At 43.7% G+C, this 19,401-nt stretch overlaps 2 protein-coding genes across 7 annotated transcripts in view; one reads left to right on the top strand and one right to left on the bottom strand.

The window, feature by feature from the left end:
* Nucleotides 1–10,323: 10,323 nt before the first annotated feature.
* stbd1 (starch binding domain 1) lies at nucleotides 10,324–15,863 on the top strand. The gene is made up of 2 exons (XM_078401752.1): nucleotides 10,324–10,585; nucleotides 14,261–15,863. Exons 1-2 carry the CDS (start codon nucleotides 10,375–10,377, stop codon nucleotides 15,190–15,192), a joined length of 1,143 nt encoding a protein of 380 aa, XP_078257878.1. The 5' UTR covers nucleotides 10,324–10,374; the 3' UTR covers nucleotides 15,193–15,863.
* Nucleotides 15,864–17,423: 1,560 nt separating this feature from the next.
* Nucleotides 17,424–19,401, bottom strand: part of LOC144594813 (coiled-coil domain-containing protein 158-like) — a 510,587-nt gene continuing 508,609 nt past the window's right edge. For all 6 annotated transcript variants that reach the window (XM_078401739.1, XM_078401696.1, XM_078401706.1 and 3 more), the window contains one exon: nucleotides 17,424–19,258. In XM_078401739.1, the coding sequence (XP_078257865.1) occupies nucleotides 19,182–19,258 (77 nt within the window). In that variant the 3' untranslated portion in view covers nucleotides 17,424–19,181. The remainder of the gene's footprint in view (nucleotides 19,259–19,401) is intronic.

The following is a 19,401-nucleotide window of genomic DNA, read 5'->3' as shown; positions in this document are numbered from 1 at the left end:
ATTTCAATAAAAGTACTTGCATTATCACTAAAGTGACAATGGTGAGTAAGGTGGGCCTAAAATTGTTGCGCTTTCGTGTACTGTTTTGGCTGAAGTTCAGTCACAAACAAGATAACAAATGAGAATTTTAGTATATAGATAGATGGGGCCAAATGCAGGAAAGTGGGATTAGCATAATTAGGCACCTTGGTAGGCATAGATGAGTTGGGCTGATGAGCCTGTTTATCCACTATATAACTCTCTGAATCTATGAAAAATCAATATTTTTTACGTGCATAACTCCTAGCTACTGTAGATACAATACTGACTATCCTTAATCAATTTTGAGCAGTAATCCACCAGGTTTAAGAACTCTTCTAATGTTTGCCTGCAGAGTGAAGCTGATCCAATGAAAGTGTTCAAAAAACATTGTTGTTTAACCAAGGTGCCACTCACTAGAAATGTGCACCAAGCAACTGATGTTATTGGGACAGATAATTATTCAGTGAAGTGGTAAATTCAGTGCAGATTCACAGACAAAGCAGGATGTGAAGATATTTTATGTGTCAGCTGGGTTCTCCTGGCTGATTATTGTGTATAATCTAAATAGAAGGGCAAGATTGTAATATGGAGAGCATTGCCTGGGTTTGCACTGAGGAATTTTATTTTGCAGGCTCTCTATGAAATTTCTCTCTGTTAAAGAGTCCCTTACAGCCCATGCAGTAAATGCCTGATTCCTTGGTTCATTCGGGTGATTTTTAACCTCTTTATTACTGAGGTCTGAGGTCCCCACCTGCTTTGAAAGGACTTTAATAATAACAACGGTGCCCAAGAAGGGTAAGGTGACGTGCCTCAATAACTATCGATTGGTGGCACTAATGTCCGTGGTGATGAAGTGCTTTGAAACATCGGTTATGGCGCATATTGATTCCAACCTCAGCATTAACCTGGACCCATTACAATTGGCCTACTGCCACAATAGATCATCGGGGATGCGATTTCACTGGCTCTTCAAACCTGTTACCAGGTATGGGAACTGGGTAAATCTGCACATCACTTTGTAACTGGATCCGCGACTTCTTGATCAACAGAACACAATCAATACAAATTGGCAGCAATGTTTTCTCAACAACTACTCACTCTATACCTGTGACTGTGTAGCTGAACACAGTTTGAACTCCATCTTTAAATTCGCTGACCATCGTTATTGGATGAATTATGAATTGCAGGAAATGATGAGTCAGAGTATATGAGGGAGATCAAGCATTTGATTGAATGGTGCCAGAGCAACCACGTTGTTCTCAATGTCAGTAAAACCAAGGAACTGATTGTTCACTTTAGAAGAGGAAGGAGGAGGATCCACAAACCTATCTTCATCAATGTGTTAGCGGTGGAGAGTCAACAACTTTGAGTTCCTGTGCATGTGTATTTCTGAAGATCTGGCCTGGACCCAGCACATTGATGCAATCATAAAGAAAGCTTGTCAATGTTTCTACTTCCTTGGAAGATTGAGGAGATTTGGCATTAACAACTCCAAACTGCAAACTGCCTTGGTTGCACAAGGAACATTGGGCTTTGTTTTGTTTTTGCACTATATTGGTTTAATTTTTTTTTATTGATCTTTTAATTTTGTTTTGTTTATTCATTTGATTATATTATCTATGGAGTACCGTGCTTACAAACCTGTTGTGCTGCTGCTGCAAGTAAGAATTTCATTGTCCTGCTTTGATACATTTGACAATAAAACACTCCTGACTCTCTTGAGATAAGACTGGAAGCTGAACATGGTATCTATCATATAAACATAGACATAGAAAATAGGTGCAGGAGTAGGCCATTCGGCCCTTCGAGCCTGCACCGCCATTCAATATGATCATGGCTGATCATCCAGCTCAGTAACCTGTACCTGTACCTGCCTTCTCTCCATACCCCCTGATCCCTTTAGCCACAAGGGCCACATCTAACTCCCTCTTAAATATAGCCAATGAACTGGCCTCAACTACCTTCTGTGGCAGAGAATTCCACAGACTCACCACTCTCTGTGTGAAGAAATGTTTTCTCATCTCGGTCCTAAAAGACTTCCCCCTTATCCTTAAGCTGTGACCCCTGGTTCTGGACTTCCCCAACATCGGGAACAATCTTCCCGCATCTAGCCTCTCCAACCCATTAAGAATTTTATATGTTTCAATAAGATCCCCCCTCAGTCTTCTAAATTCCAGCGAGTATAAGCCTAGTCTATCCAGTCTTTCTTCATATGAAAGTCATGCCATTCCAGGGATCAATCTGGTGAACCTTCTCTGTACTCCCTCTAAGGCTAGAATGTCTTTCCTCAGAGTAGGAGACCAAAACTGTACACAATACTCCAGGTGCGGTCTCACCAAGGCTCTGTACAACTGCAGCAGAACCTCCCTGCTCCTATACTCAAATCCTCTTGCTATGAATGCCAACATACCATTCGCTTTCTTCACTGCCTGCTGCACCTGCATGCTTGCTTTCAATGACTGGTGCACCATGACACCCAGGTCACGTTGCATCTCCCCTTTTCCTAATTGGCCACCATTCAGGTAATACTCTGCTTTCCTGTTCTTGCCGCCAAAGTGGATAACCTCACATTTATCCACATTATTTTGCATCTGCCATGCATTTGCCCACTCTCCTAATCTATCCAAGTCACTCTGCAGCCTCCTAGCATCCTCCTCGCAGCTAACACTGCCACCCAGCTTCGTGTCATCCGCAAACTTAGAGATATTGCATTCAATTCCCTCGTCCAAATCATTAATATATATTGTAAATAACTGGGGTCCCAGCACTGAGCCTTGCGGTACCCCACTAGTCACTGCCTGCCATTCCGAAAAGGACCCGTTTATTCCTACTCTTTGCTTCCTGTCCGCCAACCAATTCTCTATCCACCTCATCACTGAACCCCCAATACCGTGTGCTTTAAGTTTGTACCCCAATCTCCTATGTGGGACCTTGTCGAAGGCCTTCTGAAAGTCCAGATATAACACATCGACTGGTTCTCCCTTATCCACTCTACTAGTTACATCCTCGAAAAATTCTATAAGATTCATCAGGCATGATTTGCCTTTCATAAATCCATGCTGACTTTGTCCGATGATTTCACCACTTTCCAAATGTGATGCTATCACATCTTTAATAACTGACTCTAGCATTTTCCCCACTACCGATGTTAGGCTAACTGGTCTATAATTCCCCGTTTTCTCTCTCCCTCCCTTTTTAAAAAGTGGGGTTACATTAGCTACCCTCCAATCCCCAGGAACTACTCCAGAATCTAAAGAGTTTTGAAAAATTATCACTAATGCATCCACTATTTCTGAGGCTACTTCCTTAAGCACTCTGGGATGCAGCCTATCTGGCCCTGGGGATTTATCGGCCTTTAATCCATTTAATTCACCTAACACCACTTCCCGACTAACTTGGATTACTCTTAGTTCCTCCATCTCGTTAGACCCCCGGTCCCCTGCTATTTCCGGCAGATTGTTTATGTCTTCCCTAGTGAAGACAGAACCAAAGTAGTTGTTCAATTGGTCTGCCATCTCCTTGTTCCCTATGATCAATTCACCTGTTTCCGACTGCAAGGGACCAACATTTGTCTTAACTAGTCTTTTTCTCTTCACATATCTATAAAAGCTTTTGCAGTCAGTTTTTATGTTCCCTGCCAGTTTTCTCTCATAATCTATTTTCCCTTTCCTAATTAAGCCCTTTGTCCTCCTCTGCTGGACTCTAAATTTCTCCCAGTCCTCTGGTATGATACTTTTTCTGGCTAATTTATATGCTTCATCTTTTGTTTTAATACTATCCTTGATTTCCCTTGTTAGCCACGGATGCACTACCTTTCCTGGTTTGTTCTTTTGATGAACTGGGATATCCCCTGATATCACCTCCTTGCTCCTGCTACTTTTACTCCACCATATTCCCGACTCCGCTTTATAGTTTTTAGAATCTGATGCTCCATTCTCTTCTTCTGGCAGCCTCCGTTGTCTTCAGTTGGCAATGTTGTGCATCAAGCAGCAGATAAAGTCAAATCGTTAAGTCACTCCACAATGCCTCAAACTAAAGCTGGTAACAAGGTCTCATCTTCAGAAGACATGGTATTTTCAGTTACGATCCTTGTGCTCTGATGGTTCTCTTTGAACGTGTGTTTAGCTACTGTTGTTGAGAGTAAGTAGCCAAATCCATCCTTTGTTTCTTAGGAAACATGTTTCTTGGCAATGCCAGTGACAGGAAGTGTTGGATAATACAGACTTCCTTAGGGTAAAGGAATCATCTTGAACATAGCATTCACCACTAGGAAATTCAATTGATCCACATATTGAGGGAACAGAAAAAAAGTATCTGTGTGGTTTGGGGGAGTCTTTATGTAGATTTTCAAGTAGGTTGTAATTAACTATGAATACATGTATTGAACATAATTTTTGACAAAAGGGAAATGTATTTCTCACACTCCATTTACACTGTTTATCCCAACGTTACTGAAACCATTTATGAACATAAGAAATAGAAAAATTAAGAGGGCATTCTATCTCTCAAACAACTTGGCCATTCGTTAAATACTGACCAGCTCTGTACCTCAAGTCTATTTTCCCACCCAATAGCCATTGCCCTTCATTCCTTTCCTGACTGAAAATACATCAGTCTAGCCTTTGTCTCAACATCCTGAGGTTAGATTTTGAACCCTTTTGAAATTTCTTCTAAGTCTTAACTGGTAAACTCTTTACCCTGAGATTTTGCCTCAACTGTTGCTTTGAGGTCATTGAGTGATCCGATAAAGTGGAATTTTCAAATTGTTTTTCTGTATTCATTTAAAAATATGTGCAAAATTACACTTTAATAGCAACTTGGTTTCTTACAGGGCTGCTATGGCAGTTTTGTATGGACCAGCTGTACTTTTGAAGAATGAGAGGATGTGATCGCAAGTGCTAGATTAACGATAAATAGCAGATAACGAATTCATGAGATGGCATGAATGTGTTTCCATCCATGTGTAACCTATAAAGTCTGTCAGTCCGGGAAAGATATTAAAGTTCTTTGTTAAGATTTCAACATTTCAAGCAAGAGGATACAATGATAAGAGAAAACAATGGTACTGACTGGAGCATGATTGCTGGTATTGACAAAGTATCCGAAGCACTTTAGCCACATTGATATTCAGTGACATTATCTGGGTTTTCAACTCCCACCACACAAACCTATCAAAAGCCTATCCCAGATCAAATGGGTGGGCATAGGTGAGTGACTATTATTTAAACAATTATTAACAATATCTGTAAATTATTAAGTGACCTCTGCGGGCAAATCCATGATTGTGCTTGGTGGATCTGAGGAAGTTCCTGTTAAATCTATAATGCTGAGCCAGGGGTAAGAATTCCATAGCCTGACTGCAAAAAATATATTTACCATAATTCAATCTATGAGACAAATTTTACAATTTTTCTTATTTTTGTATCTTTGTGAATAAGCTGCTGTATGAAGGTAGTTACTTCAAATGGAATATTGTGCAGTTTGGCTATTAGGTGATGTAACAAGTTCTACGGCAAAGAGTTCTTTGAACAGACATCACCTAGTTAATGCTTAATTAATGCAAATAAAGGGAAAAGGTTCAAAGTGCTGGAGTAAGTCAGCAGGTCAGGCAGCATCTCAGGAGAATAAGTATAGGTGACGTTTCGGGTCGGGACCCTTCGGACTCCAACTCACCTGTCCATGTTCTCCAGAGATGCTGCCTAACCTGCTTAGTTAGTCCAGCAATTTGGGTCTTTTTTTTGTAAACTGGTATCTGCAGTTCCAGGGAAAAGGTTTGCAGGGACAGAAACATGAAATTATTTTTCAACTGTTCAAATTGTTGATTGATCTGATATGAGTCCAATAATGAACATTCTCACCGAGGGCAATGTTTTGTTTTTAGTTTGCTACCATCAAGTTGTCAGGTTGCCAGAATGATTGATGTACATGAGAGTCAGCATTCAGCCCAGCTAAAGCAGTAATCTAGTAAAGATATCCGTTTCCTGCACCACATAGCCAACTACTTCTTACGTTCCTGGCTCAACGCTCCTGCCCAGAATTCCATTCCAGCTGTTCGTTTTATTTCCAAAAATAATGTTGACTTTAGTCCTAAAATTTATTTTTCATAAGGTCATAAGTGATAGGAGCAGAATTAGGCCATAAGGCCCATCAAGTCTACTCTGCCATTCAATCATGGCTGATCGATCTCTCTCTCATAACCCCATTCTCCATCCTTCTCCCCATAACCCTGAACACTCGTACTAATCAAGAATCTATCTATCTCTGTCTTAAAAATATCCATTGAGGGCCTCCACAGCCTTCTGCGGCAAATAATGAGCAGTGCAGTAGTGGAGGCAGGGCCGGATTAAGCTAGTGCGGGCCCATAGCACATGTTATAAAAGGGCCTTAAATACGGGACACGGTGACCTCACCCAGCCAGCAGCCACGTGCCCCCGCTCCACCAATGATGCCCACCTGGGCTGGGAGGTGGTTGCAAACTCCGTTCGGCGAACACACTCGAGAACCGCCCCCCGAATACACTCAGCCCCGCTCCCCGAACACACTTGGCCCCTCTCCCCGAACACACTCGGCCCCACTCCCCGAACACACTTGGCCCCACTCCCCGAACACACTCGGTCCAGCTCCCCGAACACACTCGGCCCCACTCCCCGAACACACTTGGCCCCACTCCCCAAACTCCATTAACATTAACGAGCTCTGTTAGCCTACAATGTCGGGACTTACAGCGGCCCGCGGGTCTAATACAGGACTCTCAGAGAGTGTGTGATGGAGGGGTATAGTTTAGAGATACAGCGCGAAAACAGGCCCTTTGGCCCAGTGTCCGTACCGACCAATGATCCCCGCACACACACTAGGGCCAATTTTACAAATACACCAAGCCAATTAACCTACAAACCTGTACGTCTTTGGAGTGGGAGGAAACCGAAGATCTTGGAGAAAGCCCATGTGGTCACGGGGAGAATGTACAAACTCCGTACAGACAACACCCATGGTTGGGATGGAACCCGGGTCTCCGGTGCTGCAAGTGTTGTAAGGCAGCAACTCTACTGCTGCGCCACCGTGGGGAGAATGAACGAGGATTGCGAGAAGAGGGTGGGAGGAGTGGGAGCCGAGGGTGCCAGAGAAGTAGAGACAGGGACGGCCGGAGGAATGTGGAAAAGGTAGGGCTTGAGGAGTGAATAGAGGCGGGACTGGAGGTTTTGGGGTGAGGGACGGAGTAGGGGTAGGGAGTGCTGGAGCAGTGGATGCTGAGAGGCATGCAAGGTGTGGGTAGAGGAGGTGGTAAAAGAGTGGAGGAGGAGACATGGCCCGGGAAGTGAGGAGAGAAGGCCGGGGGATTGGTGAGAAAGAGGGCCCGAGCGTTTGGGACGGGTGAGAGGGAGTCGCAGGATTTTGGAAGTATGGGCCAGAAGTGTAGAGAGAGAGAGAGAGAGGTACGGATGGGTAGGGGCTGAGAAAAAGGCCGAAAGTGTGAGGGAAAGTGCCTATAGAAATGGAAAGTAAAGGCCGGAGGAGGGGGGAGCATGGAGGGAGGTGTGGGGGAAAGAGGTTTGGAGGAAACGGGGAGAGCGTAAAGGAGATGCGCAGGGGGGAGAGTGGGATGGAGAAGAGGAGGGAGAGTGGAACAGAAGACTTGGAATAAATGGGGGAGGTAGATTGGCGGAAGAGAGGGTTGGAACAGTAGCTATTTGGGGGGAGGCAAGAGGGAAGGGGGATTGAGGAGAGAGACACGCAGTGGAGTGGGGCGAGAGAGAGAAGACTGCAGGAGAGAAGAGAGGGAATAGGCCCTAGCAAGGAGAGGGAGGGGTGGAGGGGGAGGGAAAGAACAGGTGGGAGGTATGCAGAAGAATGAGCAGCGGAGGATTTGGGGGAGCCAAGTGCCAGAGGAGTAGGGAGAGAGCAGAGGGGTGGGAGAGATGGGGGGGGCAGGGTGTGATGAGGTGGTGTAAGTGGCCTGGGGATGTGAGAAAAGAGCCGATGAGCGAGGAGTGAGAGGGCCGGGATGTGTGGGGAGACAAGGCCAATATTTGAGCAGAGAAGTCAGGAGGAGTGAGGTGTGTGGAGTAAGAGGGCTGGAGACTGTGCAGTAGGGCGGTGACGCGATGGCTGCCCATTGTTCCGCGTAGCTCCGCCAACACATTCAAACCGCGGCGGTTGGGGAGCGGCGCGTGCAACACAGCGCCCCCCAGTGGGATGCCGATTTCAAGCATTCAGCTTGCATTTAGTGCGAGGCCCTCAAAAGTGCAGGGCCGTAGCAAATGCTACTTTTGCTACTATGTTAATCCAGGAGGACACCACGGCTATGCTTGGCCATGCCGAACCTGCAGGGTGGGGGAGGGACAGAGAGAGAGGGAATGACAGGGTTACTTGAAATTAGAGAAATCAACACTCATACCGCTGGGTTGTAAGCTTACAAGTCATCCTGCTAGTTTCACTGTTCCTATCCCCTCGTTATCACCTCCTCCACGGCCAACATTGGATCATTGTGGGCTCCAAAGCCATTGGGGCCGGCCCTGATTTGTTCTGTACTTTTTCATGCCTCTAGTTTTTTTCTCCCCTGAAGAAGGGTCTCGACCGAAAGGTCACATTCCTTTTCTCCAGAGAGGATGCCTGACACGAGGAGTTACTCCAGAATTTTGTGACTATTCAACTTATGTCTATTTCAATCCAGAACGATGGTCTGCCAAACCTCTCCAGTCAAGCCTGCAGTAGACAGACTATTCTATGTGTATGTTTGGAGGCCAAGCTCAAAGACATTGTTGACTTGTTCACCAAACATGCAAGAGGATGAGCTTTGCACTCAATGTCCGCAACACTATAGTGCTCTGCTAACTTGCCCCTCCTGTACCAGACTGTCCTCCCAAAAAAGTATGCACCAAAACCCTGGAAAACAGGGCCACTTTCCATAGTTTGGGAGCCACACCTTAAGATTAGGTGTTGATAGGTGATTAGGTGTTGTTGATGTGCCAGCACAACCTTTGGTCAATTGCGGTGAATTATATCTGAAGATCATGATCTTAGATTCATGAAGAAGTGATGCCTGTCCTCCATTGTGCTTCTAAAATCTGGACCACGTTCAGAAGACATATGCACCAGAACAAAGGTATCACAAAATGCTGGAGTAACTCAGCAGGTCAGGCATCATCTAGGAGAGAGGGAATGGGTGGCGTTTCGGGTCGAGACCCTTCTTCAGACTCCATTCACTGGTATCTCTACAGAATTCTCCAAATGCACTGGAAGGAAGTGGACCAATGTGAAAATCCTTTTGCAGGCCAACATCCGCAGCAATGAGATATTCATTGCACACATCACATCCCACAATTTAAGAAACAGTTGGACAGGTACATGGATAGGACAGGATATGGACCAAATGTGGGCAGGTGGGACTAGTGTAGCTAGGACATGTTGGCTGGTGTGGGCAAGTCGGGCCGAAGGGCATGTTTTCACACTGTATCGCTCTATGACTCTATGAAGCCAATTTTCTATCCAGTCAGCTAACTCTCCATGGATCCCATGCAAAGTAACCTTCCAGAGCAGACTACCATGTGGAACCTTATCAAATCCTTTGCTGAAGTCCATGTAGACAATGCTTACAGCTTTGGCCTCATCTACCTTTCTTTGGTTACAACAAACAAATAAGTTAGAGGTTTAAGGTTAGAAGAATCAAATATAATCTTCGGGGATAGACACAAAATGCAATCAAATCGGTATCTTTGGATGTCATCAGCTGAACTTGTCGCTCCACCGATACTGGTGGATGAGTCAAACTAGAACCACCTGTGACAGTCGCTAGCGAGGCTCACATGCTCCAACTTTGGCGAAAAAGTACAGCTTTAAGCGCAGCGCTACCGCACTGCAGAGACTGGGCAGGAGGCGGAGCCGGAGCCTGGGGCTGGGGCTGGGGCTGGGGAGTTGTCGACAGCAGCAGCTGAAAAGGATCAGAGGTGAATCGGAGTCCCAGAGGGAGGGAAGGAGGGAGGGAAGGAAGGGAAGGGAAGGGAAGGGAAGGGAAGGGAAGGGAAGGAAGGGAAGGAAGGGAAGGAAGGGAAGGGAAGGAAGGGAAGGGAAGGAAGGGAAGGGAAGGAAGGGAAGGAGAGGAGGGAAGGAGAGGAGGGAGGGAAGGGAGGGAAGGAGGGAGGGAAGGGAGGGAAGGAGGGAGGGAAGGAGGGAGGGAAGGGAGGGAAGGAAGGAGGGAGGGAAGGGAGGGAAGGAAGGAGGGAGGGAGGGAAGGAGGGAGGGAGGGAGGGAAGGAGGGAGGGAGGGAGGGAAGGAGGGAGGGAGGGAGGGAGGGAAGGAGGGAGGGAGGGAGGGAAGGGAAGGGAAGGAGAGGAGGGAAGGCAGAAAGGCGCGGCCATGGTATTGAGCTTGATGAGTCCAGTGTCGGAGCTGGTGACAATGATGAGCAGCTCATGGACGGTGCTGCCCGCAGCTCTTGTCGTGGCCCTGGCCACTTGGATGTGGTGGAACAGAGGCAGGAGCCGGGAGAAGAGGCAGAAGCCGGAGACCCCGAGCGCTGCCGCCGGCAGTGGAGACAGAGACAGGGACAGAGACATTGGGAACGCAGGTAAACCCCGGTAAACCCCGCCACTCGCACAACACACACTGTGACTATGAAGCCGAAACTCCAAATACTGGAGACGTTCAACAGGTCAGGCAACGCCCGCGGAGAGGAACTGTGACATTGCTAACGTTGACCCCATGTCGCTTTCCAGAGGTGTTGCCGGACCAACTAGCCAGCGTGTCCGTCCGTCCGTCCGTCCGCCTGGTTCACTGCCTGGTTGTTTCCAGCCCAGACTGCTGGAGCTCTCTCTCTCTCTCCACACTGCCCCTCAAGGGAGCTGCAACCAACGTAGTTGAGCTTTCACAAGCTCCATATTCTCCCCCACCCCCATGTGTGTCTGTGACTGTCTTTGCCTTTTTTCCTTCTCTGTCCTCTGCTGGGAGCGGCTACAGTTTGTTTGCTGAAGGAACTTCACTATTAATGCGCAAAAAGTACGATACTGCGCTTAGTTAGAAAAAATATATAGCTTTTGACAGTATTTGATGCTCATTGCACTGTTTAATTCTTCCACTCGTTTATTTTTATTTGATTTCAATGTCTTAACCTTTGCTCAGTTGTGGAAACTACCCGGAGCCTACAGACCAGCGGTGTGAAATGCAACCTTCTCTGGAATACAACCCGGAGAAACATATATAGGAAATAGGTGCAGGAGGAGGCCATTCAATATGATCGTGACTAATCATCCAAAATCAGTACCCCGCTCTGGCTTTTCCCCCAATATCTCTTGGTTCTCTTAGCCTTAAGAGCTAAACCTCTTGAAAACATCCAGTGAATTGGCCTCCACTGCCGTCTGTGGCAGAGAATTCCACAGTTCCTCAACTCTCTGGGTGGAAAAGATTTTCCTCATCTCAGTCTGAAATAGCCTACCCCCTTTTCTTAAACTGTGACCCTTTGTTCTTGACTCACCCAACATTGAAAACATTTTTCCTGCATCTACCCTGTCCAATCCTCTAAGAATTTTATGTTTCTATAAGATCCACTTTCATCCTTCTAAATTACAGTGAATACAAGCCCAGTTGACCCATTCTTTTATCATATGTCAGTCTCTCCATCCTGGGAATTAACCCGATGAACCTATGCTGCACTCCCTCAATAGGAAGAATGTCCTTTCCAAAATTAGGAGACCAAAATTGCAAATAATACTCCAGGTGTGGTCTCACCAGGGCCCTGTAAAACTGCAGTATGTCCTCCTTGCTCCTAAACTCAAATCCTCTTGCAATGAAGGTCAACATGCCATTAGTTATCTTCACTGCCTGCTGTTCCTGCATGCTTTCAGTGACTGAAGTACAAGGATACCCAGGTCTCTGCACCTCCCCTTTTCTTAATCTGACGCCATTCAGATAATAATCTGTCTTCCTGTTCTTGCCACCAAAGTGGATAACCTTGGATTTATCTGCATACTGCACCTGCCATGCTTCTGCCCACTCACCCAACCTATCCAAGGCCTCCTCGCAGCTCACACTGCCACCCAGCTTTGTGTCATCTGTAAATTTAGATGTTACATTTAATTTCCTCGTCTAAATCGTTAACATATATTAAACAAATGGGTCCCAGCACCGAGCCTTGTGGCACCCCACTAGTTCACTGCCTGTCATTCTAAAATGGACCTGTTAATTCCTACTCTTTGCTTCCTGTCTGCCAATCAGTCAATACTCTGCTCCGAATACCATGTGGTCTAATTTTGCACACTAATCTCTTGTGTGGGAACTTGTCAGGCTTTTGAAAGTCCAGATCCACCACATCCACTGGTTCTCCCTTATCCTTTATGCTTGTTACATCCTCAAAAAATTCCAAAAGATTAGTCAAGCATGATTTTCCCCTTCATAAATCTATGCTGACTGACCGATCCTGTCGCTGCTTTCCAAATGCACTGCTATAACATCTTTAATAATTGGCTCCAGCATCTTCCCCACTACTGATGTAAGGCTAACCGATCTATAATTCTGTTTTCTCTCTCCCTCCTTTCTTAAAAAGTGGGGTTACATTGGCTACCCTCCAGTCCACAGGAACTGATCCAGAGTATGTAGAACATTGAAAAATGATCACCAATGCATCCAGGATTTCTAGGGCCACCTCCTTGAGTACTCTGGGATGCAGACCATCAGGCTCTGGGGATTTATCCGACTTCAGTCCCAACAGTTTACCTAACACCATTTCCTGACTAATATGGATTCCCTTCAGTTCCTCCCTCCCACTCGATCCTCGGTCCCCTAGTATTTCCAGGAGATTGTTTGTGTCTTCCTTAGTGAAGACAGATCCAAAGTACTTGTTTAACTGTTCTGCCATTTCCTTGTTTCCCATTATAAATTCACCTGTCTCTGACTGTAAGTGACCTACATTCGTCTTCACTAATCTTTTTATTTTTGCATACCTAAAGAAACTCTTCCAGTCAGTTTTTATACGCCCCACAAGTTTTCTTTCATGCTCTTTTTTCCCCCTTAACTCATTTGTCCTCCTGTTCTAAATTTCTCCCAGTCCTCTGGTTTGCAGCTTCCTCTGGCCAATTCATATACCTCTTCCTTGGATTTAACACAATCCTTGACTTCCCTCATTAACCACGGTTCAGCCGCCTTCCATTTTATTTTTTTCACCAGACAGGATGAACAATCTCGAGTTCATCTGTGCAGTCTTTAAATCTTTGCCACTGCATCTGCTGTCAACCCTTTAGTATAATTTGCCAGTCTATCCTAGCCAATTCCCGGAGGAAGCCTTTAACCCCCTTAATTTGTGTTATCCGAACTTTAATCTGAGTTCACTAAAAGGCTATCTAATGATAGCAATTGGCAACAGTTCATGAGAGCAATTTCGACAACGAGCTGCAACAGTTTGAACTCCAAATTTATGAACCGGTTCAGACAGAGCAGATTATTTAGTGTTGGAGGAGTGAATAAGGTTTGGGAACAGATCAGGTCGGCGAGTCCAGCCGCTTCCACCAAGGAGTGCCGTGTCTGTCTGCGCCAGCACAACGCCAGTCTTAAGACTGTCTATATTCTGCTCCAGGGCCAACTAATTCTGAACCAACACTCCCTTACAAAGAAATGTTTGCAAATTGAAAGAATCCACTGGCTAATTGGTATTGTTGAAGAATTTAATTATTAAACTGCGCACATTGCTGAACTTAAATGAACCCAATATTGTATCTGGGCAAACTCCAAAAAGATTCGAACTTCAGATGAAGCAGTGGCTGTCTGGACTGATTTGAACTCTTGCCAGTTGTCAAGAGGTTATTAATAATGTTCTAACACTCCATTTAGATTGGGAATATCTGTACTTCTTCCAAACCACATTTCAAATACTGCAGCTTCCAACCGGTCATAAATTTAAATGTGGAAAATATACACAAGGAGAACTGGGATATGTATCTATTTAAAGAGCACTTCCCTCAAGTCTTTAATGATTAGACACATTCAGCCCTCTTTAACAGCTACTGTCTGAGAAACTAATATTTTGATACTAAGGCAAGCAGTCCATTATTCTTAAACAAATTAGCTTTTGCTCTCAGTAGATATTCTTGACCGAGACTTATTTGTTTAAATGCTTTGCTTAAATTGGAACAATATTGTCTTGACTTTTTTTTTTTGAGTGGGAAAACTAAGGATTTTGAAAACCTCCATCTATTTGCGTGATCATCTGGTTAAAATAAATGGATTTAACATTTGGTCTCTCTTCTCTTCACAGTTGAAGCTGATATTGAAAGGGCCAATTTACTCGAGTTCAAAGAAACAAGAGAGTTAAAAGTTGGTGTGCAGCCACCTTCAGTTAAACAAAAATCTTTTGATTTGGAGTCTAAAGACATTTTGGACACTCTGGTCAGCAATCAGAGAGAAAATGACTTTGTTCCTGAACTATCAAAGAAACAAGATTGGTCTGCTGCTGAACAGACAAATGACACGATGCAAATTGAGCCCATAGCTCAACCAACAAGTGATGGGGAAAGCCCTGTCCATGTTGCACGCTTCACAGAGTATAGCTTGGGACAGGAAAAGAAACGTGTTTGTGAAAAACTGAAGCCAAGTCTGAGTACTGAAGAGGTGTTTAACCAATTTGACCATGGAGATAAAGCTTTGGATCTTGCTTCAGCGGTTGAACAGAAATTTGATGGTACAGATAGTTGTCTCCTTATTCAGACCAATAATGACAGCAGTGAGACCAGTGCTGATGTGCCTAGTAACTTGAATATCATTGAAACTAAAATGGAAAAAGACAAAAAAAAAAGCATCAAGTTGGTCTTTAAAGATGAATCAGAAAGAACAGCTGCAAGCTTGGAGTCTGAAAATACACCCAAGAAAGTCGCTGCAGTCTCCCCTTTGCCTGTTAATAATGTCTCAGTGAGTTTTAATGTTCACTATGTTACCTGCTCAAATTCTCAAATCCTTGCAGTGACAGGCAACCATGAGTGCCTGGGACAGTGGGAGAATTATGTACCGTTGAAACCAGGCAAGGATGGATTCTGGTCTAATTCTATCCTGCTCCCAGTCAATTTAAAATTTGAGTGGAAATATGTGGTGGTGGAAAATGGTAAGATCTGGCGATGGGAGGAATGCCCGAATAGATGGCTGGAGACCAGCCATGAAGATATGGAAATGTATCAATGTTGGGGTTACCTTTGAATCCCTAAATAGAAGTTGCAGTTACAGCAGAAGGCAGTGACGATCCACTGATTGATATTGCAGGACAGAGCTGAAGTTGAGCTTTGTTCATTAAACTTTTCCCTTCCTCAAATAAGGAAGAATAACTCGTGCTGTTACTCAACTCTTCTCATTGGCTCAACTGGTTTAACATGAGTCTGCTGTATCTTCCCCATTTATTCCTGTACTTCAATTTTCAGATTAATAGCTTGTTGGCATCTTCACTGCTTGATGTCCAGACTGCTTTATGGTAACTATTTACTTCTTCCTGCAAGAATCTTAACTCGTTTCCTTTCTTTACTGGAGAACAGTTCCTGTAGTAATTTAGCTAGGGCAATAAGCATAAAATATTCAGACAGTTATTTGTTAATAATTAATATGTACAAGACCGCAAACCTAATTTTTAAATCTGTATTGTGGAAAATGATTTCAATTAAAGATGAATTTCAAATACTTTTGGATTAAGTGGTATTGAATATTTATTAAACTTCCACAATCTAGTGCATAAAATGCTTTGGTATGCAGTGAAATGTGGAACTAACTGAATATAATTTGTATGTAATCACAATGAGCATAAATGGAGCAGTAGCCTTGTAGATTGAAAAAATAAATGGAAGTTGACTCTTTTCCATCTTGACCTGAAGAAATGCTTTAACAACAATTATTAAGACTTGCAATTTGTGAATATTGATGTGGGTCATTTGACTGCATTGCAATATATATTTGTGATATTTTGATGCTAGTACTAAATACAATTCTCCCACCAAAGCGCAATGGAATTGGTTCGAAGTTGAAACCTGTCTGCTTGATTAGAATTTATTTCACGTGGCAGTGCTTTACATGCGTGCGAAGATAGTTTTAATACTTTCTACAAACTTCACCGGGAGCTTCATGTTTTCTAAATTGTACACAAAACTAAATCTTACCTAGAGATGATTACAAATAGCTTCAGATAGTGAAAAGTATTCCTTCAGATATCCTAAAGCATTGACCATTTAAATAATGGTTTGAAAAGGAGCACAATTATTTTGTGGACACTTGTTAAACTTTGATCTTGCCAGAGGACTCTCACTTGGGTTAATGCCATTTGTAGTACTGTGGTTAATGTTTATCTAGGAGCAAAAAGTTACAATATTTTGAAATGATTTGTTAATGTATCTGTCTCCATTACCCCACCTGGTCGCATGGTCTGCAGTGTACCACTGTCTATATATTTTTTTTTAAACGTCTTCCTCATCTCCCTTAAACTTTTGCCCTCCAGTATCTTGTAATTCTATCCTGGGGAAAAAGGTTTTGACTGTCTACCTTATCAATGCCTGATAATTTTCCATATTTCTATCAGATTTCCCCTCAACCTCTTGCATTCCAGGGAAAACAAGCCAATTCTGTCCAGGCTCTCCCTGTAGCTAATACTCTCCTAATCCACACATTCTTGTGAACCTCCTCTGCACTCTCTCCAAAATCCCAGAGATATTTCCTATATGGGGGTGTCCAGAGCTGGATGCAATACTCAAAATTCTGCCAAGTCCTATAAACCTGCACCATGACTTCCAGACTCTTGTACTTCATGGCCTGGTCAATGAAACCAAGCATACCATATGCCTTCTTTACCATTCTACTTGTGCTGCCACTTACAGGGAGTTAGGGCCTTGGACCTTAACGTCCCTCTGAACATCAATGCAATTAAGGGTTATGCATTCATTGTATATTTTCCCCTGGTTTATAACCCTGCAACACCTCACACTTGCCTGGATTAAACTCCATTCTGCCATCTTGCTGCCTATTCCTGTAGCTGATCTATACCCTGCTGTATGCTTTGATAGGCTTGCCCAGTCCATGACCAAAACAATCTTTGTGTCATCTGCAACACGTATCCCAAATGTCAGTCCCCTGCAGAACTCCACTGGTCACAGATCTCTAGCCTGAAAATTGTCTTTCCATCACAACCCTATCCTCTATCAGGAAGTCAGTTTTGAATTTATATTTCCAAGTCGCTGTTAATCCTGTGCATCGTAATCTTCTGGATCGGCTTATCATGGGAAATTTTATTAAATCTCTTATTAAAATCCATGCAGGCAACATCCACCACCATATCCCCCTCTATCACCTTTGTCACCTATTCAAAAAAACTCAGTGAAGTTAGTAAGATATAGCCTGATGCGTACAAAGTCATGCTGACTGTCCATAATTAAACCATGCTCTTCTATCCCAAATAATCTCTCCGTGAGCTTCCCTCCCACTGATGTGAGACTCTCTGAGCTATGATTCCCTGGATTTTCACAATCTCCCTCCTTAAACAAAGGAACAGCATTGGCTATTCTCCAATCCTCTGGGACATTGCACATGGCTAGAGAAGATGCAAAGATCATTGTCAAGACTCCTGCCATCTCCTCCCTTGTCTCTCTTAATAACCTGGGGATTTAACCACCTTCATGCTCTTGAGCCCATCACCTTTATAATGTCAAGCTGTCCTTGCATATTAATGTTCTCTACTCTGATATCACTATCCGCCATGTCCTCTTTAGTGAAAATAGATGCAAAGTACTTGTTTAGTACCTCATCTACATTCCCTGACTTCAAGCACAAATACCCTCCATTATCCTTGAGCAGCCTTATCTTCTCCCTGGTTACCCCCTTGTTTTTAATATGGGTATAAAAACCCTTGGCATTTTCCCTAATCTGATTCACCAAAGCCATTTTGCGGGTCCTTTTGGCCCTTCCAATCATCCCCTTAAGTTCCTCCCTCCTTCCTTTGAATTCTTTAAGGTCAGTTTATTGTCACGTGCACCAATTAAGGTACAGTGAAATTCGAATTACCATACAGCCATACTAAAAAAAAGCAACAGGATACACAACTACATAAAAGTTAACATAAATATCCAGCAGAGAGGATTCCCCACGTTCCTCACTGTGATGAAAGGCAATAAAGTACAAACTTCTTCCTCCTTTATTCTCCCGTGGTCGGGGCAGTCGAATCATCCGCAGTCAGGGTGATCAAAGCTCCCACAGTCGGCGGTCGCAGCTCCCACGTCGGGGTGATCGAAGCTCCCGCGTTGGGGTGGCCAAAGCTCCTGCGGTTTGGAGTTCCCGATCTCAGTCTCTGACCAGAGACTGCTGGCTCCGTGATGTTGAAGTCCGCAGGCACCCGCGGTACAGCTCAGAGGTCTTCAAAGACTTGTTTGATTTCAACTGTAGTTGGAGGCTGCAGCTGCATCTCGAATATCTGGCATTTCAAATTGTCGTGTATTCCATTGCACCAATCATGCACAACTGAGGCAGAAGCTCAGTATGTTCTTTCCTCCATATATTGTGTCGTTTTGCTTCAAGGTTCAGATGTTAAAAACTTCAAATATGTTGCACAATACTAAACAAATGTCTAAAAAATTATGTTGGTAAGAACTGCAGATAGACACAAAAAGCTGGAGTAACTCAGCAGGATTGGCAGCATCTCTGCAGAGAAGGAATTTCTCACCTATTCCTTTTTCTCCAGAGATGCTGTCTAACCCGCTGAGTTACTCCAGCTTTTAGTGCAAAAATTATTACATTTACTTCAATTATATTAGCCCCTTGGTTGGTTAATACAATGCAACAAAATATTCACTTGTCTTGCTTTTATACAGAATTGCTAATTGTACATCTATAACTATCTGTAGTGTATAGAAATAATTCCAGTAAATTAAATATTTGTAATTTTTACCCATCTCAAACCGTCTTGGTTCTCCAAAGGGAGACTTTTTAAAAATCCCATACACAATAAATTGAGCATTGAAACAATGAATCATTTAATACAAAACATAGGCATTTGCCTTTCAATCTCTCGTAGCTAGTGCTCTCCTATGCTAACATTGAACTAATTTCAAGTGAATAGACATAATTTATTTCACAAGTTCTTAAATAGCAGCAGATTTTATTTTTGTACTGCACCGAGTCAAAAGCCATACATCGTAGCAATAAAATGCAGAAACTGGATGTCACTTCTTTAACATTTTCTCTCTGTCTTTTACTCTCTTTATCCTCTTCTCTTGGCTTCTGATCATAGAGGACATTTCTGCAAATCAAATGGTTTAAATTTGTAATGTATTAATTATATTGGTTGTATTAATGAGTGAAACATATTTCAAATATACTTTCTGCATTGGAAAGATGCACCAGAATTTTTAAATAACATTTAACAGATCATGTGCTCTCCTT

This window comes from Rhinoraja longicauda, chromosome 1 (assembly GCF_053455715.1).
Source record: "Rhinoraja longicauda isolate Sanriku21f chromosome 1, sRhiLon1.1, whole genome shotgun sequence".
Lineage (NCBI taxonomy): Eukaryota > Metazoa > Chordata > Chondrichthyes > Rajiformes > Arhynchobatidae > Rhinoraja > Rhinoraja longicauda.
The sequence above is the reverse complement of the archived record's forward strand: the minus strand, read 5'-3'. Positions and strand labels throughout refer to the sequence as shown.